Source organism: Meriones unguiculatus, chromosome 7, assembly GCF_030254825.1.
Source record: "Meriones unguiculatus strain TT.TT164.6M chromosome 7, Bangor_MerUng_6.1, whole genome shotgun sequence".
Lineage (NCBI taxonomy): Eukaryota > Metazoa > Chordata > Mammalia > Rodentia > Muridae > Meriones > Meriones unguiculatus.
In genome coordinates this window covers 46,729,855-46,753,187 of record NC_083355.1, presented here as the reverse complement: position 1 = coordinate 46,753,187, position 23,333 = coordinate 46,729,855, and the positions used below count along the sequence as shown (strand labels likewise).

Below are 23,333 nucleotides of genomic sequence, written 5' to 3'. Positions count from 1 at the left end.
TATGTATACAATGTTCTTTCTGCCTGCATGTATGATGCCTGCATGTCAGAAAAGGGCACCAGATCTAATTACAGATAGTTGTGAGCCACCATGTGGTTGCTGGGAATTAAACTAAGGACCTCGGGAAGAGCAGCCAGTGCTCTTAATCATTAAGCCTTCACTCCAGCCCAACCGTTAAAGTTTGCTTTGTCCCTTTTCTGTTTTCAGGAAGAGAACGAAGGGCCTTAGAAGCAGGCATGTGAGTAGAGGGGAAACAAACTTAATGTGCATATCTGAGTGTCTTGTGCTCTGCGGAGTAAGTCTAGCTTCCCTTCGTCTTAAACCCAGAGTCCCAACACCTCTTATGCTGCAGAAGAGGAGACAGGCATACAAAGACTTCATTTTCTGTTGTCACCAAGTTCTGCTGTATGATTAAAAAGTTTTTGTTGAGGCTGTGGAAAAGAGAAACGGTAGACACCAGGGCCTATGACTAGGTTACCATTGAGCCTCTGTGGCTACTTTTGGAGCTGAATCTGGTTTAAAGGACCATGTCTTAGCCTCCTCTCTCAGTAGGCCTTATGCTGTGGAAGACACAATAAGTTTACCAGGAATTCTGTCACAAAATAAACTCTTTAGGTCCTTTGGAGACAACTTTGTACTGTAGGGATATAGTTGATGTCCTCTTGTGTGTGTATGGGACAGGCGCCTAGGGAAGCTAGAGGAGAGTATCAAATCCCCTGGAACTGGAGTCACAGGCAGTTTTGAACCACCTGGCATGTTCTTTGGAAGAACAACTGTGCTTAGCTGCTTAGCTATCTATTCAGTCCACAAGCACAGCCCCTGCCCCTTCACCCTTTACGCCCCAGTGTCGCTAACGATTGAACCCAGGGCTTCCCAAATACAAATACATCCTACACAAACATTCTGCCACTGTCCTATTTTCTAGACCCTGAATTGTAATTTGTTAATTTATTTTAATCATTATTATTGTACATGTTTAAGTGTTTTGTCTGTGTGTATATGTGTGCACTGTATATGTGCAGAACCCATGAAGGTCAGAAGAGGGCATTGGATCCCCTAGAACTGAAGTTAGATGCTTATGAACTTGCATGTGGGCACTGGGAACCAAATCTGGGTCCTCTGGAAGAACAGCCAGTGGTCTGAACCTCGGAGCCATATCTCCAGCCCTCTGAATTACAATCTATACAAAATACAAATGTATCTTTTTGGGAGGACTTTTAAGGGGATACTTATTAAGCATACACCCTCATATTTGAAACATTGAGAGCAATGAAGGTAGCATAATAGCGCTGTCTAGAATCTGCAGGCGTGTGCCATAAAATTCAGTGCCAAAGAACGGAAGCCAATCTGTTTTGTGCTTGAGTTCAAAATGGCCTATGCATGTGATCAATGGGTTTCTTGTGATTATTTTTGAGGTTGTTGAGGTTTTAAGCTTCATGGGTTTTTTCCAGGTTATTTTCAACTTGCTCAGAACATTGCTTACATATTGTCTAGTATAAGATGTCAAAGCACAGTGTAATCCAAGGCTGAGGCCAAAAGAACCTAACTTCACAGCTAGCCGGGCTGGCATAGTAGACATCCTGTCTCAGAAATGAATGGTATATGACAGTTGTAGTAAAATCATAATAAAAATGGGTTTCAGTATTAAAATCCACACATAAACAAGATACAGGAGCCCAACCATACTTCCTTACCAAGCATGGTACTCAGCCTTACACCTTAGTTTTACTAGACATACCAAGTGCAGTAGTCATTAACTTTGGTTTACTTATTAATGTATTTGCCTTATTAATACTGTTCATCATTAATCTCTTACAGATGTGAAAAGGGTGTTATGTCTCTGGTGAATGTTAGGAACTGTATTCGCTTCTATCAAACTGCAGAGGAGTTAAATGCCAGCACACTGATGAACTACTGTGCCGAAATTATTGCAAGTCACTGGGTGAGTAAGAGGTTGAGTAGCGTGGAAGAGCCTTCGCACGGCAGTGTGACTCCAGCGTGAGCCGAGCTCTCACAGCCACCCCTCTGACACCTGGTCTTTGTGGCGCGCAGTCTTGAAAAATAAGCAGTTGGGTTAGATGATCTGTGAGGCTTTTTTCAGTTCTGAAAGTGTGCTGAGGGTCTGGTGTAGAACAGGCAGAAGTGGCTCAGGTTCAGGAACAGGCGTCAAGAAGGAACACCTGCCTTCAGCATCAGCTGTGAGCCAGCATTCAGCTGACCGTGGAAGAGGTTTCTCCACTAGAAGAGGCCTTCTTAAATGTCAGCTGCTTTTCTTGGGTTTTTATCATAAATAACAGCTTTTACATTTCTTTGTTGCTGTTGTTGTGTGTGCGTGGGTGGGTGGGTGGGTGCACATGTGCTCTTGTTGGGGTCAGAGAACAGTGAGGGATTACTCAGGTACTATCCACCATATTTTGAGACAGGGTCTTTCACTGGTCTAGAACTCACTAATCACTGGCTGGCCAGTGAGCCCCAGGGGTTCTCCTGGCTCCTCCTAACCACAGGTTTTACAAACTGAGCTTTTTTTTTTTCCTGACATTAAATGAACAAACAAATAAAATAATCTGTTGTTTTATGAGCCGACTTTTGTGATTGTTTTGTATAAAGTGTTATGGGAGGAACTTTAAAATTCTAAGAAAAAAACTTCTAACAGAGCTGGCCTGTGTGTGCTTAGTGCTTGTGCACCTGTTACCCTGGCTACTTCAGAGGGTAACAGCAGGAGGAGGCTGAATCCATGGTCTGCCAGAGCTGCAAAGCAAGTTCAGGACCAGCCTGGGGAACTTGGAAAATTTTTAAAGGACTGGGATTGCAGCTGAGTGGCACAGTGCTTGCCTAGCATGCACAAGGCCCTTAATTTAATCCCTAATACCACTAGAAAATTGGGGTTGTTTTTGCTGCTTTAAGATAAGGTCTCACACTATAGCTCAGACTGACCTGGAATTCACTCAGATTGGCCTCAAACTTATGACAAACCTCCTGCCTCAGGCTCTTAAGTGTTGGGATTAAAGGCATGTGCAGCAATCCCTGCTAACAGAGAGGTAACCTCTTGCTGACAGGGCTGCAGTCTGGAGAACAACTGTGATTCGGTGAATTGTGTGTTGTATTCTGATTTGTTTTGAAATTTTTGTAGGCTTAGGGAAAGGACTCAGAGCTCATGGTTCCTGTTGAAGATCAGCACTGATGGTCAGCTGTCCAGTGTCTGGGGCCCAGCAGTGCTGTGACTGGTAGAGGGTGGGGGCAAGGCTATCTTGAATAGAGATCCTGACTCAGCCATTTCCTCACTGTCACACTGTGGGAGCTCTCTAGCCTCTGTAGGCTTCACATATTTCGCTTGTAAAAGAAGCAAAGATTGAGTTAGTTGGAAAATGTTAAGTCCCTGACACATGCTAAGTGCTTAATAAATGGCAGTTGTTTTTAACACTTCATTGTTTTTAACCCCTAGGATGACTTACGAAAGGAGGACTTCAGTAGCTTGAGCGCTCAGCTGTTATACAAAATGATCAAATCCAAGACAGAGTACCCATTACATAAAGCAATCAAAGTGGAGAGAGAAGATGTGGTCTTCCTCTATCTGATTGAAATGGATTCCCAGGTATTGTAGAAGCATTTCCATTTTTTCCTGTCTGCCCAAATTTGAATGCTATTCATATTTCCTGCTTCTGTCATCACTGTCATTTTGCCATCACTGGACATTCTGTGAATATACTTCTAACATGTTCAGGATGCTTTTTACATTTTCTGTTCTGCTTCTCAGAATGTGCCAGTCTTAATCCAATCCAAAGCCATATTCCCAGTTCCAGGCTGACACAATAGTGTGTGACTTCTGGTCTCAATCGTTTTTATTTCCTTTTTTTTTTAATATTTTATATATTATATATACAGTGTTCTGCCTACAGGCCAGAAGCAGGCACCAGATCTCATTATAGGTGTCTGTGAGACACCATGTGGTTGCTGGGGATTGAAATCAGGACCTCTGGAAGAGCAACGGGTGCCCTTAACCTCTGAGCCATCTCTCCAGTCCCTACAAAGCTGTTTTTATTGCTTACCAAGACAAGTTTCCATAAATTCAGTAGCCTAAACCAATGCACATTCTGGGCTAGTTGAGAGTACTTCTTGTTTTTGCGGAGGACAAAACACTCACATGGCAGCTCACCACCATTTATAGCTCCATCTTCTGACCTCTGCAGGCATCAGGCACACTTGTGGCCCCCATATTGCATGCAGTCAAAGCACTCATACACATAAGAGTACATTTTAAAGCAAAAATACACCAGTTTATTGTTTGACGCTATTGCCTACTGGAGGTCTGAGCCAGAAGTCACAAGACAAAAATCAAGTTGTTGGTAGGCTGAGGTCTTTATGGAGCTGTGGGGAAGAATTCATTTTCTGCGCATAGAGTTATTGTCAGAATTCTCTAGTGGGCCAAAGCCTTTATTTTCCTGTGATCTGAGAATTATTCTCAGCTTTTAGATCTCCCCACAGTCCTTAGCTTCAAAGGAACATTGCTTCCATCTCAGGCTCTTAAGTGTTGGGATTAAAGGCGTGTGCAGCAATCCCTGCTAACATAGAGAGGTAACCTTCTCATGCTGACAGGGCTGCAGTCTGGAGAACAACCTGACTCCGTGAATTGTTTGTTGTAGTTCTGATTTGTTTTGAAATTGCCATCTTTGTAGGCTTAGGGAAAGGACTCAGCAGTGACACATCAAGTCCTTATTTTAGCCATTAATGACCTCCTCTACATTCCTGTTCACTTTTAAGAATGAATTTTGTTAGAGAGTGGGTCTCTGTAGGCTGGGCAGCCTGCAATTAGCCTTAATCACATCTTTAGAGGTACTTGTTGCCATGTATCTGACAGTCTTGCATTATCTGGTAATTAGGGCAAGAACATCTGTGGGGTGGGGTTGGAGGACATTATTCTGCATACCACACTGCCTTCAAAGGTATTAAAGTATGGTTAAAGTATGGTTTATCGTGGGTGTTAGTGTGTAAGGAGACATTAAACTGCTAAAGAAGACTCTGTTGAGACTCCTTTCATGAAATCTTACCTTTTGGGGGGGTGGGTTTCAAGACAGGGTTTCTCTGAGTAGCCTTGGCTTTCCTGGAACTCACTCTGTAGACCAGGCTGGCATCAAATTCAGAGATCGTCTTCCTGTGCCTCCTGAGTGCTGGGACTAAAGGCATGTGCCACCACTGCCCAGCTTTATCTCTTTTCATAAAGTTTTTTCATAAAGTTTTTTGTCCGTCCCCCAACACACACACACACACATGCACACATGCACACACACATACTCCAGTGCTGTATTTTTCCTGTGGTCCTTAATCACCTTCCATATTGTTGACATCTGATTTCTAATCACTAATGTTTGTGTGATATTGAAAGCAAGTGCTCTCAGGATGGAAGTCTGTGAATGAAGTTGAATTTGGACTGTAAGCAATGCCATAGCACTAGAACTGGCTCTTGTGTTAGATGTGTGACACATGCCTTATGGGAGGAGACCGGTCTGGTCCACATATTGAGACCTGTCTCAAAGTTAGGGCAGGGGCTGTCGATTGGGAGAAATCAAAGAAGGTTGTATTTTCTACTGCCTGAGTGCTGATTTCCAAATTTCTCTGTGCAGCTCCCCGGGAAGCTGAATGAAATGGATCATAATGGAGATCTTGCATTAGATCTGGCTCTTTCACGGAAACTAGAGAGTATTGCCAGCACTCTGGTTAGTCATAAAGCTGATGTGGACATGGTAGACAAGAGTGGCTGGAGCTTGTTACATAAAGGGATCCAGAGAGGTAAGGAGAAATGAGTTTTATGTTTTTCTCTGTATGCAGTATACTTTTTATATTTATAGTTTTGAAGTTCAGTTCTAGGAATTCCCCCAAAAAGTCTTGAGTTTATATGCTAGGCCTGCATGGCTTAGAACTTCTGATTGTTGGGTCAGAGGGACTAAACGCTGTTGGCCTTGTCAGTTTGTCTATCCATAGTGCCACCAGGAACTAAGGAAGAGAGGCTAGACAGATGGCCTTTAAAATGTACCTTGGAGCCAGCATGATTTCTATGAGGTCAAAGCCAGTGTGGTCTATACATTGAGTTCCAGGATGAATAGGACTACATAAAGAGACCCTGTCTCAACATCAACAACAAAAATATAACCAAAACCAAAAAACAAAACAAACAAACAAACAAAAAAAAAAACAACAACAAAACACCCTGTGGGGACTTAGTAGTTTGGGAATACCTGCTGCTCTTGCAGAGGACTTGATTCCCAGTAATTCAAGTTATGAAGTGGATTCATAACTTCTTGTAACTCAAGCTCCAGAGGTTCTGATACTCTCTTCTGGTTTTATAGGCACATATATGACATTCACCCACACAGACAATTACACATAAAGTTTAAAAAACACTTTTTTAAAACTTGTTTTAAAAAAAAACTTGTACCTTTAACTTGGGAGCAGCATATGTCTGCTTGTTTTCTTTTACCAGAAGATTTAACATTCTTAAGACAGTATTAAATTCTTACGATAGATAAAGTAATCTTTAGCAGAAAGAGCAATGCTGGAGGTATCAGTTGTGATACTTGATCTCAAATTATGTTGTAGAGACATAATAACAAAAAAAGCATGGTACTGGCCCAAGAGCAGGCAGGAGACTGATGAAATTTAAAACAAACAAACAAAACCGAAGACCCACCAGGTGGTGATGGTGGTGCACACCTGTAATCCCAGCACTCTGGAGGCAGAGGCAGGTGGATCCCTGAGTTCAGGCCTAGCCAGGGTAGAAACACAGAGAAACCTTGTCTTGTAAAAACAAAACCAAAACAAAACAAAAAAAGAGGGCCCAGAAATAAACCCATATAGTGTGCCAATTTTGAGAACTATGTCAAAACATAGTTTTTTGGAGTGGCTAGAGAGATGGCTCAGTGGTTTTAGAGCACTTCTTGGACTTGCCAACAGCCACATGGCTGCTCACAGCTGCCTGTACCTCCAGATTCAGAAAATCCACCAACTTCTTCTGGACTCCTTGGGCCCAGACACACATGTGGCACACACAGACACATATTTTAAAAATAATAAAAATTTAAAAGAATACCTTGGAGAAAAGACAGCCTCTTTAACAAAGAATGAACCTACATCCACACCTCTTACCTTCACAAAAATCATTTCAAGATGGGTTAGTGACCTTGATGGAAGACGTGAAACTTGGAAACTGCTAGAGTGGTGAGTCCAACCTGTGGACATGTTAGATGTCCTGTATGTCAGATATTCCTGTTATGATTTGTAACAGGAGCAGGATTATAGTTATGAAGTAGTAACAAAATAATTTTATGTTTGGGGTCACCACAACATGAGGAGAAGGGTCACAGCACTAGAGAAGTTGAGAACCACTGGTCTAAAGGAAAGAGGTGTAGCTAAAATATCTCAGGGTACAGGCAGAGGCAAGGATGCTCTGAAGAGTACTGCAGCAGCAAGGAAGCAGTCTACAGAATCAAAATAGAGAAGCTTCTGGACAGCAAAGGAAGCAGTCACCAAATGGAAGACACACTGGGAGAATACCTTTGTAGGCCACGTATCAGATGGATAATATTCAGAAGATGTAAAGAACTTCAAAAATTAAACTTTAAAAAAAAAACACATTCAGTCAATTAATGAGCTAAATTGTCAGGTCTCAAAAAAGGATATACAAAAGGTGAATAAAACTTCAAAGTGTTCTGCATCTTCACTCACCAGGAAAACAGACATTAAAACTGCTCTGAGAGTCTGTCTTATTCCAGTTTAGAATGGTTGTCTTCAGGAAAATAAGTGACAGGGCAGAGAGATGGGTCAGTAGGTAAAGGCACTTGCTGCCAAGCCTGATGACCTGAGTTTGATTCCCAAGAGCCTCATGGTAGAAGGAGAGAACCGATTCCAGAAAGTAAGTATCAAAAACATATAAATCTTAAAAATCCTCACAGGTGTTAGTGAGGACATGGGGAAAGAGGAAATGTGTTTTCTTTTTTGTTTTAATTTTTGAGACAGTCTCTCTATGTAGACCAGTTGGCTGTGAACTCATAGAGGTCTGCCTTTTCCTCCCAACTTCTGGGATTATTGTCACTGATGGCAATGTAAAACTTGGACAGCCACTATGAAAATCCAGTGTGGAGATTTCTGAAAAACAATGAAAATAAAGCTACTGTATGGCACAGCTATACCACTCTTGGTGTACAGGGGAAAGCGTCTAAGTTAGCATACCACGGAGGTATTTGCATATGTTTGTGGTTGCATTTTTCTTACTCGCCAGAACAGGGATGCCCATGAACAGAGGACACTGCTGTTCTCTCAGCCGCAGTCTGTTCCGTAGCATGATAGACTGTTTGAATGTTGGTGATGCTGCAGCTGTGGCTTTCTCCCCTTTTTGGGCGAAAGTTTTTAATGTCCTTTTGAACTGTGTAGAGTGTTGAGCTTGTTTGCTAATAGTCAGGAGAGTTTTACTCATCGCTGGGTAGGGAACCCTTAGGACAAGTCAGCTGTGGAAAGCAGACACATTTTCCAAGTACGCACAGCACTTAGCTCTGGGTTTGTGCTCATTGGGGAAAGTTTCTCACATAGGGAATTGTTCTTTCTCACTCCGGTTAGTGTCTGAGATGTTTATTTTGGAAACAGATTCACTTGTTCTTAAAAACCAATTAAGTTCCTTTCCTCTCTGGGAGCTGAATTCTTATGTTTTATGAAGAAACAATCTCTGGTGAGTTATTAAATATTTGGGTGATTGCTTAGCTACAGGAATTACCAAGTTAGTTTTGATGAGTGTTCTAGAGTGATTTAATCTTTCATTCTGATTTTGTGAAATGTCTGGAAGTATGTGGATTACAGTCTAGATATAACAGACTTTAAAGGAGGCTTAACTGTGGACGGAGCACTGACTTTGGCTTGAATCCTGGCTCATCTGTTGCTTTGACAGTCACTTGTCCAGACTGTTGTCTTTTCTTGTTTGTGAAATAGGAAAGGATCTTCCTGCTTTACCAGGCTGTTTGTTAGCACAGTGAGACAGCAGTGGGTTGTGCCCCATGCGAGACTGCCAATTGACTGATAAAGTCGACAAAGCTGCCCTTACCTTGCCTGAGCAACGGAACACCAAAGCTAGGCTCTGCAGGGGTTGTTTTCTTTTCCTTGAGGGCCCAGTGAAACATTGGCTGGCCCACTCTCATACCTGCAGTGGTCCTCCCGCCTCTGCCTCCTGTGCTCTGGGTTTTACATGGTGCCATCACACCCTTCAGAGGAATTATTTGACTTTGCCTCCTTCAGCTTGCTGTTACTTGGTTAACTTTACCCAAATGATTGAGTGCTACCTTTAAGTTTGCCTAGTGACCTTGCTTTTAGTTCACTATGAGTGATGGAGGTTTGTTAACCTATGAATGAGGTGTAGGTATATTTTGAGTTGCACGTTTGAATCCATAAAACGTTAATTAGTCATCCTACCAAGCAAGAAGAATTGGGTGGTGTTAGGGTTGGTGAGACCATAGGGTACCCACGTGGAGTGCGTTACCATCTCCCCGATTAGCCTGACCTAAGCAAGATGATGAGTCCTTTCACAACAATCCAGTTTTTCCGCTTCTTAAAAAACTAATAACCCACATAGACCAGTAGATTTCCAACTCTCCCGGCCAATTATTTGTAGTAAATTATAAAACAAGAACTATTAAATATGGTTTGTGTTAATTAAATGATGAAGGTTACTGGCTGTTCCCTGAACAAAGCTGTCATAAAACTGAAAGAAATGTTGTATGTGCATTTTAAAATTGTTTAACACTGGTTAGGAATATTTTTATATAGAAAAATTATTACACTAATGCCTCAGTTTCCTGGCGTTGATAGTGAATGAGGACAGCAAGTGGCTGCAAGTTTTCAGTGGGGAGATAAGTGTTTTTCTGGTACTGAGTCTTGAACTCAGGGCTTTAGGCACCCTGAACACTGCAAGCCATTCCCTCGACCTGTTCAGATTGAAGTGTCTGGAGTACTTTTTGTTTCCTTGTTGGTAAGAATTTATCCTAGGGCTGGGCTTCTAGTTCCTGCCTTGTCCTGTTCTCTGTTTACCCTCTGGACTGACTTCCCTTCGCTGATTAGACCCAAAAATCAATTCATAATGTATAATCACATATTGATGTGTGTGTTCATAGAATCCATAAGAGGATGTCAGATCCCTGGGCCTGGAGTTGCAGGCAGTTGTGAGTCACCATGTTAATGCTGGGATTTGAACTGGGGTCCTCTAAAAGAGCAGCCATTCAGCTACCTCTCACACCCAAGTCTGTTGTTAGACAGTCACAGCATCTTGAAGGAGGAGCCAGGGCAAATCATTACGTGTGATCAAAAGATGGACAAAGAGCTTTAGAATCGGGGTAGAACTTTCTAGACTGTCATGGATTTCCACCTACAGCTAGCCAAGAGATCGCTTCAGACATCACCAGCTGTCCTATGTCTACAGTTATCCACTACTGCCTTATGAGGAGGTACTGGCCGCAGTAACTGGTTGTCGTCATGACATTGTGTGTTCTGTTGTTTCTTTTCAAGGAGATCTCTTTGCTTCTACATTCCTCATTAAGAATGGGGCACTTGTCAATGCTGCCACAATTGGGGCCCAAGAGACCCCATTACATCTTGTAGCATTGTATAGTTCAAAGAAATACTCAGCAGATGTGATGTCTGAGATGGCGCAGATTGCAGAGGCCCTCCTGCAGGCTGGTGCCAACCCCAACATGCAGGATAGCAAGGGCAGGTAAGTACACTAACTCCAGAAGAGGATTTTTATGGTGGCGCATAACTGACACAGGCAGTATTATTATTATTGTTGTTGTTGTTGTTATTAAATCTGATGTTTATTTGTTGTGCAAACAAGTGTCATGACTAGTAGTATTGCGGAAAACATTTGCAGCCTGGCTAAATAAAGTCTGAGTTTCTAGGCAGTTTTTATCATTTTCATGTTGAAAGCAACCAAGGTGCTCAGTCAGCATTTACAAGGACTTTCTTCATTTTAAGGATCATTTGGATAGTTTGAGGAGGAGCCACTACCTCGAGGCTACCTGTTTGATCTCTGTGAGGTCTAATGATAGAAAATTCCTTAATTTAAACTCATTCTGTCTTAAAAAGGCCTTTCCTTTTAACGCCTCGCTGCCTCAGAGCTTGTTACCATCCCGGCACGGCCCTTCTTAGATTTGGCAGTGTTTCTGGGTTCTACTTTATGTTTTACATTTTTACAAGCTTTTATTTACTAATCATTTTATGTGTATGGGTGTTTTGCATGCATGTAGTGCCTGTGGAGGCTTGAAGAGTGTGGAGGATTCCCTGAAACTGGTCCTTGGGAGCCATCATGTGGGTGCTGAGAATCAAACCCAGGTCCTCTGGAAGAGCTCTTAGCCTCTGAGCAATCTCCAGTAACATTTTCTTGTTTTTGCATCTTCCCAGAAGGATTGTTTGGGGTTTAGAATTGTGGGAGGAGGTGCCTGTCTTTGAGGCAGAGTGTGGGAGGCTCTGAAGTGCAACTCAGCTCTTATCCCACCAGCCGTGGCCAGGCCACAGGTGCCACCATCAGGTCACTTCAGCATTTTGAGAACCCACCCAGGAAGTAAGATTTCTGTGAGGTTGGCTGTGTTTGTTCCCTCCAGCTATAGTAATCTTGGGCAGCCTGTCCACCTGCAGTGGAGGCCAGGCTGCAAGTCCTATGCGCTAGTGGCAACCTTCCCTCCAGGCACTTGAGAACTGAATAAACAGTTGGTGAAGAACAAGTTCAACTTGACGCAGTTCTGTCTTGTTGCTGCTGTGCTCCAGTGTTAACAGAACATTACAGTGAAGAGCAAAGTTCCTTTTCAGATTGGCAGGGGATAGGCGAGAGAAAGTGTGACAAAAGCCCGTTTGCCACAGTCCTCCAGGAAGAGTTAGAACAGGAGTAGAAAGCATAGGCCGTCAAAGCTAATTCAGTTTCGTATTTTGATTCTTGTCTAGCATTTTGGAAAACAAAGTGATGGAACTGGTTGTAGATGTGATTCTACGGAGAATTGTAGTCTGTGCCAGCTCTGAGCGTCTGTCTGTCCGCAATTGACACCTCTTTCATTTCCCTGTTTTACCCTCAGGACTCCCTTACACCTGTCCATCCTGGCCAGGAACGAATATGTGTTCAGTCAGCTGCTGCAGTGTAAACAGTACGTAGGGCGGCCTGGAGAAATGAAAAGCGGTTGTGAGGGTGGGATTGTGAGTGAAAAATCTTTCCTTATTAAAAAAAACAAAAACAACTTTTGTTCATTTCTTTGTTTAAGATGAGGTCTTTTTATATAAATGGTCCAGGCAGGCCTGGAATTCAAAGTCCTTCTGCTTCCATCCCCCAAGTGCTGAGGTTACTGGCTGTCATGCCTACTCTGAAGTTGTCTCTTAAGATGCCTTTTACAGTTACAGACTTTAAGTGGAGTAACAGTCTGTCCTTTAGAAAGTGCAGGAGGGAAGCTGTTGGCAGCACAGAGCAGCTGGCAGCTGTACCTGTCGGTCACACTGCTGCGTTATTTCAGATTAGATTTAGAGCTGAAAGACCACGAGGGCAGCACTGCGCTGTGGCTCGCCATCCAGTACATCACTGTGTCTTCAGACCAGTCTGTGAACCCCTTTGAAGACCTCCCTGTGGAAAATGGGACATCATTTGATGAAAACAGCTTTGCAGCCAGACTCATTCAACGTGGCAGCAACACTGACGCTCCTGATGCAATGACAGGTAAAACGCGTTGGTCCCAAGGAATGAGGTCAGGGTCTGGGGGCGCTGGGAAACCGTACAGCATTGAGTTTCTTACTGTGTTTTGGTTGTGAATGCAATGCTGGCCTCAGACTTGCAAGACAAGTTAGCCTTGAGCATGTGACCCTCCTACCTTAGCGTGAGTACCGGAATTACAAGCCTGTGCCCCCTTGTAAATGTTTTAATAAAATTACAGAAGTGGAATGGCTTACTATTATGAGAATTATTTCTTTTGTTTTTAATTTTAAGCTCAGTAGCTCAGTAAAATCCTAAATTGTGACTTTTTCTTTTTAAAACTGTGCTCCAGATGATTTAAGCAGACATCAATTTAAGTCTTGTTAGCTAAAACATACCTGTTAAATGAAGGCAGCAATTCTTAGGCTCTGTGGACCCACAGCTTCTTCTACTCTACGTAGAACTTACACGTCAAATAGTTGTTGTTTCCGTAGTTAGACCTTAGTGTTTTCTACAGTTGGAAAACAATAATGAGAACTTTTATTTTTGGTTTTGAAAAAGTGTCTGTTTGGTACATGTAGCTCAAGCTGGACCTGAACTAGACGTTCTCCTGCCTCAGCCTCCCAAGTAGTTAGATTACAGGCACAGCCTGCCATACCCAGCTTATAAAGCCAAGAAACTTTTGTTTTTAATTTTGTTTTTTATTTTTTTAGATTTATTTTATGTGTATAAGTGTTTGCCTTAATGTATCTTTGCCACACGCTTGCCTTGGAAGTCAGAAGAAGCTGGTACTGGGCACCCGGGCATTCTGGAAGAACAGCGGGTGCGCCTAACTTCTGAGCATCTCTCCAGCTCCAGAGCTGAGACACTCCTAAGAGCTGGATTAGTCATTCAGAGTGTAAAGATGCCTGTAATGAAAATAACTTGAGATACAAGTTATCAGAAGAGCAGGAAGTTTCTTGTTCAGTCTCCTCAGGGGACACATTTCATACAAAAATCACAACCAGTTTGTGCTTTGAATGAATTGTTCCTCTACACGTTGTTCTAGAACACAATGCCTTAGTCATTGGAGTCTTGGATCACTGTGTTAGAGTCTCCAGTGTTTCAAATTTCAGAACTTCACTTACTGATAGCACTGCTGATCTCATCAGAAGTCTTTTCCTGTAAAGAAATTATCAAACTTGGGGTTTCAGAGTTTGATTTAAATTTTTATGTTAAAGCTTACTTTATATCATTACGTAAAAAATATCAATTATTTTTTTAAATTGTTTTTCTTAAAGAGACAGGCTCATTTTGCTCATTTTTAGGAGAATGAGGACCAGATCAAGTTTAAATAATAATAGTGTATTGGAAGTCATTCTGAGTAAAAACCCTGTTTCGTGACACTTTGCTGAGATTTTTCCTGTGCCGTAACACAAGCGTGCCCCCTGCAAACAGTGTGCTCTGCAGAGTAGCAGCAGCTCTGTCCGTACTTCTCATGTGGCACCTGGGCTCTTTCAGACATGGTGCTCAGTGCTGAGAGTTGGTGAAATTATTAGTTTCTACAGAATCGAATACCATGGTCAGGGAAGGTTGTTTTTGGTTTTTCAGTCCAGTCCCTTTCTTCATTTTGTTTTAGCGGCAGAAGTGTAGACCTCTTGCCTGTGAAAATGAAGGCACAGCCTGCGCCCCAGGCCTATAGTGGCATGTAGTGCTGCCATGACCTCTTAGCCGCTCGAGCTCCTCCTACCACCGACCTTGCAGCGCCAGTGCCAGTGTCAGCACAGTGCAGGGAGGAGTGAGGACTGTGTGAGAATATGCCTGTGACTGCCCCGCAGGGCTCCCAGGGGCCTTCAGGGATGCACACACACACCTGGGACGCCCAGTGGTCACGTAGTTCCCTAATCTGGGTAAAGAAAACATGGTAGTGTTTTTTTTTCTCTCTCTCTCTTTTTTTTTTTTTTTTTTTTTTAGGCAGGGGTTTTATATATAGCCCTGGCTAGTACCTGCTACCAGAGCAGTATGGGAATTTTTTGAGGACAAGGAATCCATACGTACGTATTGAATACTCATAGAAAGCGTGAGTGGGGAGCCACTCAGATGGCTCAGTGGGTAAATGTGCTTGCCACCAAGCCTGATAATCTGAGTTGGATCCCCAGAACCCACATGGTAGGAGAAAACAGACTCCCAAAACTTGCCCTCTCACCTCCAGATATGTTTAATTCACTGTCTTATTGACCTTAAACATGCACTCAAGACACACAGAAATAAATCAATGTCAAACATAGGTAGGAACCATTAACACTGCCTTCCAGCTCCTAGTCATCCTACCACAGGTTAAGATCACTGCAAGTGAAAGGCCAGCCTGATTTACACAGTGAGTACTAGTCAGCCAGGACAACATAGCAAGACATTGTAGAAAGAAAGAGAGAGAAGGGAGGGAAGAGATGATAATGAGACAGTACTTTACACTAGATTTATTTTGGTTTTGAGGGAGGTTCTAATGTAGCTAGACTACTCTCAAATTTGGTGTTTTCACCAAATATTCAGCAAAAATATTCCTGAACTAACCCAAAGATAACCTTAACTATTTAATTCTTGTCATTTTTGGAATTATTTATTTTATTTTATTAATATGAGTATTTTGCTCACATGTATTTATGTGCATCAGATGTGTTCCTAGTGTCTGTGGAGGCCACAGAGGGTGCAGGGTCCCCCAGAAGCGGAGTTGCCCTGTGCTGAGCCATCACACACCACCGGTGGTTTCTAGATTCACAGTGGTGTCTCAGGTGTTTAGTCTCCACTCTTAGCTCGCTGAGCAGAGCTTACTGCCTTTAGCTGTCATTACTACTGTGGGGGTTTCTTCCCCTTTCTTTCTTCCTTTTCTTCTTTCTTTGAGACAGTGTCTGGGTCTGTGCTTGCTGCTGTGGCGCCACCACATAGGGCTAGAAGAACTGAGCCAGGTCATCTGCAGGAGGGAGCAGTGCTCTCAACTCCACACCTCCCGCCTCCCTAGAGTCCTTACCTCCCAGCAGCTGAGATTCTGGGCATGTCTGTGCCCAGCAGAAGTTGAGTTTAGAACAACTATAAACTATAGGTGAAGCCTCTTTCTGTGAAGGGAAAATATGAAAACAAATATTTTGTCCATTTTCTTCTTCCTTCAGATTGAAGGCGCATGCGTGAACATGCGTGTGTGCATACAATTGAATATTTGGAAGTCAGGTAATAACTTTTTGAATTTGGTTCTCAAGGCAGGGTCTCTTTCTGCATATTCCAGTGTAGCTAGCCCTAGAGTTTCCATTCCTCCTTTCTCCTTTCTGGCTGTAGAGATGCTGGAATTACAGATGCATCTAGTGCTCGTTGTGTAGTTGTGGGGATGCCCGAGGCTGGTGGCACACAGCTTTAACCCTAGCACTGAGAAGCGAAGGCTGTCAGTCTACGGTACATAGCAAGTTCTAGGTCATCCAGGACTACAATACTAAAGCCATATTTTAGAGACAATTAAAATTGAAAACACAGCTCTGGAAGTGGATGCGGGTTGTTAGGCTACACAGCAAGCATTTTCCTGGCTGAGCTCTCTCCTTGCACTGCTTTATCCTATTTTTTCTTTTCTTTTTTTTTTAAGTTTTTTTTTTTAATTTACCTTTATTTTATGAGCATTGGTGTTTTGCCTGCATATATGTCTACGTGAGTATTGGGTCTTGAGGTTACAGACAGTTGTGAGCTGCCATGTGGATGCTGGAGTTTGAACCAGGTCCTCTAGAAGAGCAGACAGAGCCCTTATCCATCTCTCCAGCCCCTCACTTTTCAGTTTTAATATTTATTTTATTTGAATTTTCAAGCAACACAGCTTCAGAACATGAGAGTGTTATTTTCAAAGATCTATTTTTATGAGTGCCTGTGTGTCTGTATGTGGGTATGTTCACATGTGTGCAGGTGCTTGCTGAGGCCAGAAGAGAGCATCAGATCCTGTGGGGTGTGGGTTACAGGCAGTTGTGAGCCACTAGACTAAACAAACTCAGGTCCTCTGTAAGAGCAGTGCATGCTCTTAACCACTGAACCATCTCTCCAGCCCCTAAAACATGAGATTTCATGCTGTATTTAGAAATGGAGTTAGAAGTACTGATCTGGAGCCAAAAACCATTTGGAGAAGATTTAATTTTCCTAAGGTTTTTATTCAGAAAATAATTACAATATGAAGCATAAATATTCCTGAGCTAACATCAAGCTTATTGAAGGCTATAGGGATAGAACTGAGGTATCTGGTGGGCATTTCCTAACAAAGCTAGAGCTCATGAGGCCTGGGCATTGCTGCTTGCACCCCATCTTCCTCAGAAAATTTGGAAGCATCTCTAGACTTTTTTTTTTTTTTTAGAATTTATTTTATGTGTTATGAATGTTTTGCCTTTATGTATGTCAGTGTGCATGTCTGGTGCCCATGGAGACCAGAAGAGAACATTGGGTCCCCTGGAACTGGAGTTGTTGACATCTGTGAGCTGCCATGTCAGTGCTGTGAATCGAACTTGGGTCCCCTCGAAGGACCCAGTGCTGGACGAACAGCCGGTGCTTTTGACCACTGAGCCCCTAGACATTTTTGAGTATCAGAAGTTGAGAGGTCCTCTGGCATCTGGTGGGTAGGAACCAGGGATAGTGCCGGATATTGTACAACTTATAGAACAGGCCCCTATGGCAAAGGAAATGCCATAGAAAATGACAGCAGCCCTGCTCGGGGTGGAATGGGGGTACTTTACCCTTACCAAGCCCCACAAGGAGGTACAGCTTACTGTCAGGAAGACTGATGAAACAATACTACTGTCTGGTGTGGGCTGGACAGTAAGTAGTGAGGAAGGACGCAGTGTGGTATGATAGAACTTGAGCTCATTTTCCTGTGAATGGAAGAATGAACATGGCTTCTTTCTTGTAGGAAATTGTTTACTACAGCGGGCAGCTGGGGCAGGAAATGAGGCTGCCGCTCTCTTCCTAGCAACTAGTGGTGCCCACGCCAACCACAGGAACAAATGGGTAAGTTGGAAAAGGAAGCTGGGTTATTTGTGGTCTTGGAAAAAATGGCAATCCTGAGTGTACAGGAAAAAATGAAATAGTCTTTTTTTTTTTTCATTTTTGTAAGTTTACATTTATATGACCAGTGTAAAGGGAACTGATTGATTGGTTGATTAATTTGGTCAGTACCCATTGTCGAAATCTTTGTTGTATAACCATGTCCTGAACTAGAACCTATAGACTCTGTAATGTAATAGAAATTAGCAAATAAGAATGTAAGCAAGTTCTGTACTAGCTTCTTGATTCTTTTGGGTTTGAGACAGTTTTGTAAGCCAAGCTGGCCTTAACTTGTTCTCTAGAGGCTGGCCTCAAACTTGTGATCTCCTGTCTTAGCCTCTGCAGTGCTAGGATTACAGGCATGTGCTATTCTGTCTTGCTCTTGATTCTTCAGGTCTCCTGTGGGAGTGCTGACCCAATCATGGTCTCCTCTTGCTGAAGTTTTTCCTTTAGAGTTCAGTTTCTGTGGTCAGTCATGGTCTGAGATAGTAAATGGAATATTATGAAAACAAGCCATAAATTTTAGGTTTTCTGCCAGAGTACCATCATGAAATCTCCCGTGATCTTAGTTTGTGATCACCCCTTTGTCCAGTGTGTCTATCCGTGGTGCACATGTTGCCTGTCTGCCAGTCTCTTAGCTCTTTCTTATGAGGTGGTCTGACTCAGTGTTAGTCCTTTTTTCATTGAGACAGGTCCTGTATCCTCTCAGCTACCTTCAGTCACCGTAGACAGCACATCCTCACAATAGGGGGAATAGAGAGCAGAAGCTACTTTGAGCGGTCACATGTAGAGTACGCTATTACAATTGTTTTATTGTTGTTAGTCCCCTGGGCCTAAATGATAAGCTAAATGTTGTAGACATAGGGTTTGGCACTCCCCATAGTTTAAGGAATCTCTGGAAGTGTCAGAGATTCTATAACCTGTAATAAGGCAGCCATGTTAGGCCCAGCAGTAGGGCTTTGGGGTCAGACAATACTGAGTTTATTAGCTTTCCCACTTCCCGCATGTAGTCTTAGACAGTGTTCTTCACTTTGTGAGCTTCAGTTTCAACAGCAATAAAATGGAATTAATCTTGATGTCATAGGGGATGGGTAAGATGAAAAGAAATCGTGGCTCACTGCTCAAAAGCACCACCTGCTCTTCCAGAAAACCTGAGGTTGGAGGTTGGTTTCCAGCCCCATGCTGGACAGGCTCCCAGCTGTCTGTGACTCCAGCTCTGGGGTATTTGACACTGGCTTCTGCAGGCGCCTGTACTCCATTGCATACACCCATACACCCACACACAGTCTACACAGTTAAATACAAAGTAAGTCTTTTTTTTTTTTTTTTTTTTTTAAGAAATGAGGCATTTAAATGTGTGTTAGCATACTGTCTGGAACATTAGATACTAAATTATCAGTTTTTGTTTGCTTCCCCCAGGGGGCCACTTTTTTCCTTTGGCTTTCCCATTTTCAGAAAGAGGGGATGTGTTTATCTTTAAGGTCACTTATTACCTGTGCTTAGAGCTTTAAGAATATCAATCCTAGCTGGCAGTGGTGGCGCATGCCTGTAATCCCAGCACTTAGGAAACAGAGGCAGGCAGATCTCTGTGAGTTTGAGGCCAGCCTGGTCTATAGCCACAGCTACACAAAGAAACTGTCTCCAAAAAAAAAAAAAAAAAGAAGGAGAGCAGGGGCATTCACTGGCATGAACTCAGTTGCCTGCTCTCTCATCAACTCCCTCTGATGAGGTGTCCTTACCAGGCCACAGAGAAAGAGGATCCAGACAGTCCTGATGAGACCTGATAGGCTAGGGTCAGATAGTAGGGTAGGGGGACCTCCCCTATCAGTGAACTAGGGGCAGGGCATAGGAGGGAAAGAAGGAGGAGGGGTGTGACTGGGAGGAGATGAGGGAGGGGGCTACAGCCAGGATACAAAGTGAATAAATTATAAATAATAATAATAGGGAAAAAAGTTACAGAGAAGTAGCTGGAAGTTAGTTACTACTGCTTGCTGCATAAGTAGGAAAAAATGTGAGAACAAAGTAAAGGGATAACCAAGGTGGTCATGGGAGAGAAAAAACAGAAAGATGCTGGGAAGACACTGAAGAAATTAAAGGTTAATGGTGCTGAGGGAGGGAGTCAGTCGTGAGGTAGCTGGTGACAGGAGGAACCCCAGGCTGTGGCTGGCAGTGAGCCCGTTTTGGTACTTCTACTGCCTGTAACCTTTTGTGACAGGAACTCCTAATTGTCTTATAAGGTGATGTGGGTTTCCATTTCATTCAGGGAGAAACTCCTTTGCATACAGCTTGTCGGCATGGCCTGGCCAACCTCACAGCAGAGCTCCTGCAGCAAGGTGCCAATCCAAACCTGCAGACAGAGGAGGCGCTGCCTTTGTCCAAAGAGACTTCGAGCCTGACGGGTTCTGCAGATGGTGTCTACCTGCAGACACCATTGCACATGGCAATTGCCTATAACCATCCAGATGTGGTTTCTGTCATCCTGGAGCAGAAAGGTAGGTGGTTGGGTCTGTCCACATTGTGAGCTGTGCACAGAGTTGTTTGGGCAGTTGATTTCAGAGGCTGTTGCTTCCATTCATGACTACTATTCACGTATTTATTTATTTATTTATTTATGTGATATTTTTTATTTTTTTTTACTATTAATTATACTTTATTCATTTTGTTCATGACTACTTTTGTAGTTACTTACATTGTAGTCTCAGTAGTGGAGTCGGCTTTGATTGTGTGGGGAATGTTTTAACTTTTACACGAATTAATTTATCTTAACATTTTACCCCCAGATAACAGACTTTTGGCCTTTAACTCCCCACAAGATTTGTCTGTTTGTTCCCTTTGAAAAGCAATTATACTCTGGTTCTGATTGACTAAGTCTTATGCTCTTGAATGCCGTCAGTGTGATCAGAGGAGCCAGGTGGGTGTCCCGTGCCTATGACCCCATTATTCAGGAGTCAGAGACAGGAGGAGCTGCACAGATTGGAGGCCAGGGCTGCCAGTGAAGCGTGGTTCCCTTCTTACTGCCACCTTGCAGAATGGTGAAAGCAGGTTTCTTTTCCCTTTAAAACTATTTAGCTAATGCTCTGCATGCCAACAACAACTTACAAATTATCCCGGACTTCAGCCTCAAGGATTCCCGAGACCAAACCGTGCTAGGCTTGGCATTATGGACTGGTAAGCTATGCCAAAGTCTGTTGCTCTCAGATAGGTGTGTAGGTGGGTAGAGGAGGGGGAAGGGGGAAGTGGCGGGGCTCATCATTTGCTGTAAAATAACTTACCTGTTAACGTCCCCTAAAAAATTGGTGCCTTTGAGAAGCTTAGAGGGTCAGTTTGTTGTCAGGGAAGTGGGAACAGTCAATCATGCATGAATTGGGGGTTGTTTATTTCCCAGGCATGCACACAATTGCTGCCCAGCTGCTGGGCTCCGGAGCGTCTATCAATGACACCGTGTCAGATGGACAGACATTGCTACACATGGCCATATGGCGGCAGGACAGCAAGAGTGCTCTCTTCCTCCTGGAGCACCAAGCTGATATAAACGTCAGGTGGGATGAAGTGTTGTGCTTTGTTGTAACTCCAGGTCATATTTAGTTGAGATGTTTCAAAACCAGGAGGATAGTGAAAACCTCCTTGAGCAAGTTAGAAAAACTATTCCAAAATGAACACTTTTAGAGAGGATAGGAACTGAGCATGGTAATACACACCTTTAATACCAGCACTCTAGAGGAAGAGGCAGGCAGATCCCTGTGAGTTCAAGGCCAGCCTGGTTTATACAGTAACACCATGTCCCTAAACACAAAATATAAAAAGAAACTGAATGCAGTCCTCAAGTAGAGAGCTTGCCTAATGTACTTGACCCCTATGTCCAATCCCAAGACGTCAAAGGGGATGGTGTACAAAAGGGGGATGGTGATGTACTCAGCGGTAGAACACTTGCTGGATAGCTCTGATGCTCAGGTTCAATCCCTAATTCATGTCATCATGCACAGAAAGTGCAGATGGGCTTGTAATTGAGTGTGATCCATGGAAGTGTTCAGCCACAGTCAAACTGTACTCCGTCCTTATTGGCGGTATCAGGGCCAGTGCACAAATTCACACAAATCTTGTTATAAAGGACGGTCCAAAAATCAATCTTGAATAGGGATTTCAGTTGTAACAAAGAACAGCCAATGACTAAGCTACGAGCTGGGTTAAAGGAGAAACAGGCTTTAATGTTTAAATATATATATTTCTCTAGCACGTGTATTATGCACCCACACCTGCCACAGTGTTATAGAAGTTGGAGGGCTAAAATCTGTACACCCAAAGAAGATAAACAAGAAAGAGGACCCGGAGCAAGATGATCAACCCTCACTTAGAAAGTCAAATGGGATGGACATGGGAAGTAGGAGAAAACAAGAAACAGGACAGGAGCCTACCATAGAGGGCCTCTGAAAGACTCTACCTAGCAGTGTGTCAAAGCAGATGCTGAGACTCATAACCAAACCTTTGGCAGAGTGTAGGGAATCATACGATAAAAGGGGGAATTAATATGACGGGGAGAGGACAGGAACTCCGCAAGGACAAAATATATCAGGGCACAGGGGTCCTCTATGAGACTGTTTCTCCAAGGACCATGTATGGATATAACCTAGAACCCCTGCTCGGATGTAGCCCATGGCAGCTCAGTATCCATGTGGGTTCCCTGGTAAGGGAACAGGAACTGTTTCTGACACGAACTCAACGACTGGCTCCTTTACACACACACACACACACACACACACACACACACACACACACACACCCCAGGGAGGAACAGTCTTGCTAGGCCACAGAGGAGGACATGGCAGCCAGTCCTGAAGAGACCTGATAAGCTAGGGTCAGATGGAAGGGGAGGAGGACCTCCCCTAGCAGTGGACTTGGAAAGGGGCAGGAAAAAGATGAGGAAGGGAGGGTGGGATTGGGAGGGAAAGAGGGAGGGGCCTTTGGCTGGGATACAAAGTAAATAACCTGTGATTAATATAAAAAAAATAAAAATTAATTTAAAAAAAAGAATTTGGAGGACTTGTGGGAGTCGATGCTCTCTTTACACCTGAGGATCAAACTCAGGTGTCAGGCTTCATGACAAACCTGCTGAGCCATCTTGCCAACTCAGACCTTAACTTTTATCACTGTATATTCATAGGATCCTTTCTGGATTTCCGGTGTCAAATGACACTGAGTTAAAGTGGGAGAACTACATGGGTTTTGTTGTTTTCCTTTTGAGACTGTCTAGTGTATTCCAGGCTCCCGACTCTGAGTAGTTGAGGATGACTTTAAATTTCTGATCCTGCTCCCTACTTCTCCCAGGTGCAGGCGTGTGTGCTGGGGATCAAGCCCAGGGCTTCATGAATGCCAAATAAGCACTCCCTACAACCATGCTGTATCTCTAGCCCTGTTTGTTGCTTTTTGAGTACAATAGAGAGAAGTGAACTGTATTTTCTCTTTCTTTGTCTTGTTTTGTTTTTTTGAGACAGGGTTTCTCTGTGTAGCCCTGGCTGTCCTAGACTCACTTTGTAGACCAGGCTGGGCTCTTAACTCACAGAGATGCAGCTGCCTCTGCCTCCCTAGCACTGGGATTAAAGGCATG

General features: G+C 43.3%; 1 protein-coding gene across 4 annotated transcripts in view; it reads left to right on the top strand.

The window, feature by feature from the left end:
• Positions 1–23,333, top strand: part of Ankfy1 (ankyrin repeat and FYVE domain containing 1) — a 76,344-nt gene that overhangs the window by 35,613 nt on the left and 17,398 nt on the right. For all 4 annotated transcript variants that reach the window (XM_021657442.2, XM_060387368.1, XM_060387369.1 and 1 more), the window contains 10 exons: positions 1,819–1,942; positions 3,443–3,592; positions 5,619–5,784; positions 10,537–10,741; positions 12,093–12,161; positions 12,522–12,721; positions 17,598–17,695; positions 19,995–20,223; positions 20,801–20,899; positions 21,117–21,270. In XM_021657442.2, coding sequence (XP_021513117.1) covers positions 1,819–1,942; positions 3,443–3,592; positions 5,619–5,784; positions 10,537–10,741; positions 12,093–12,161; positions 12,522–12,721; positions 17,598–17,695; positions 19,995–20,223; positions 20,801–20,899; positions 21,117–21,270 — 1,494 coding nt within the window. The remainder of the gene's footprint in view (positions 1–1,818; positions 1,943–3,442; positions 3,593–5,618; positions 5,785–10,536; positions 10,742–12,092; positions 12,162–12,521; positions 12,722–17,597; positions 17,696–19,994; positions 20,224–20,800; positions 20,900–21,116; positions 21,271–23,333) is intronic.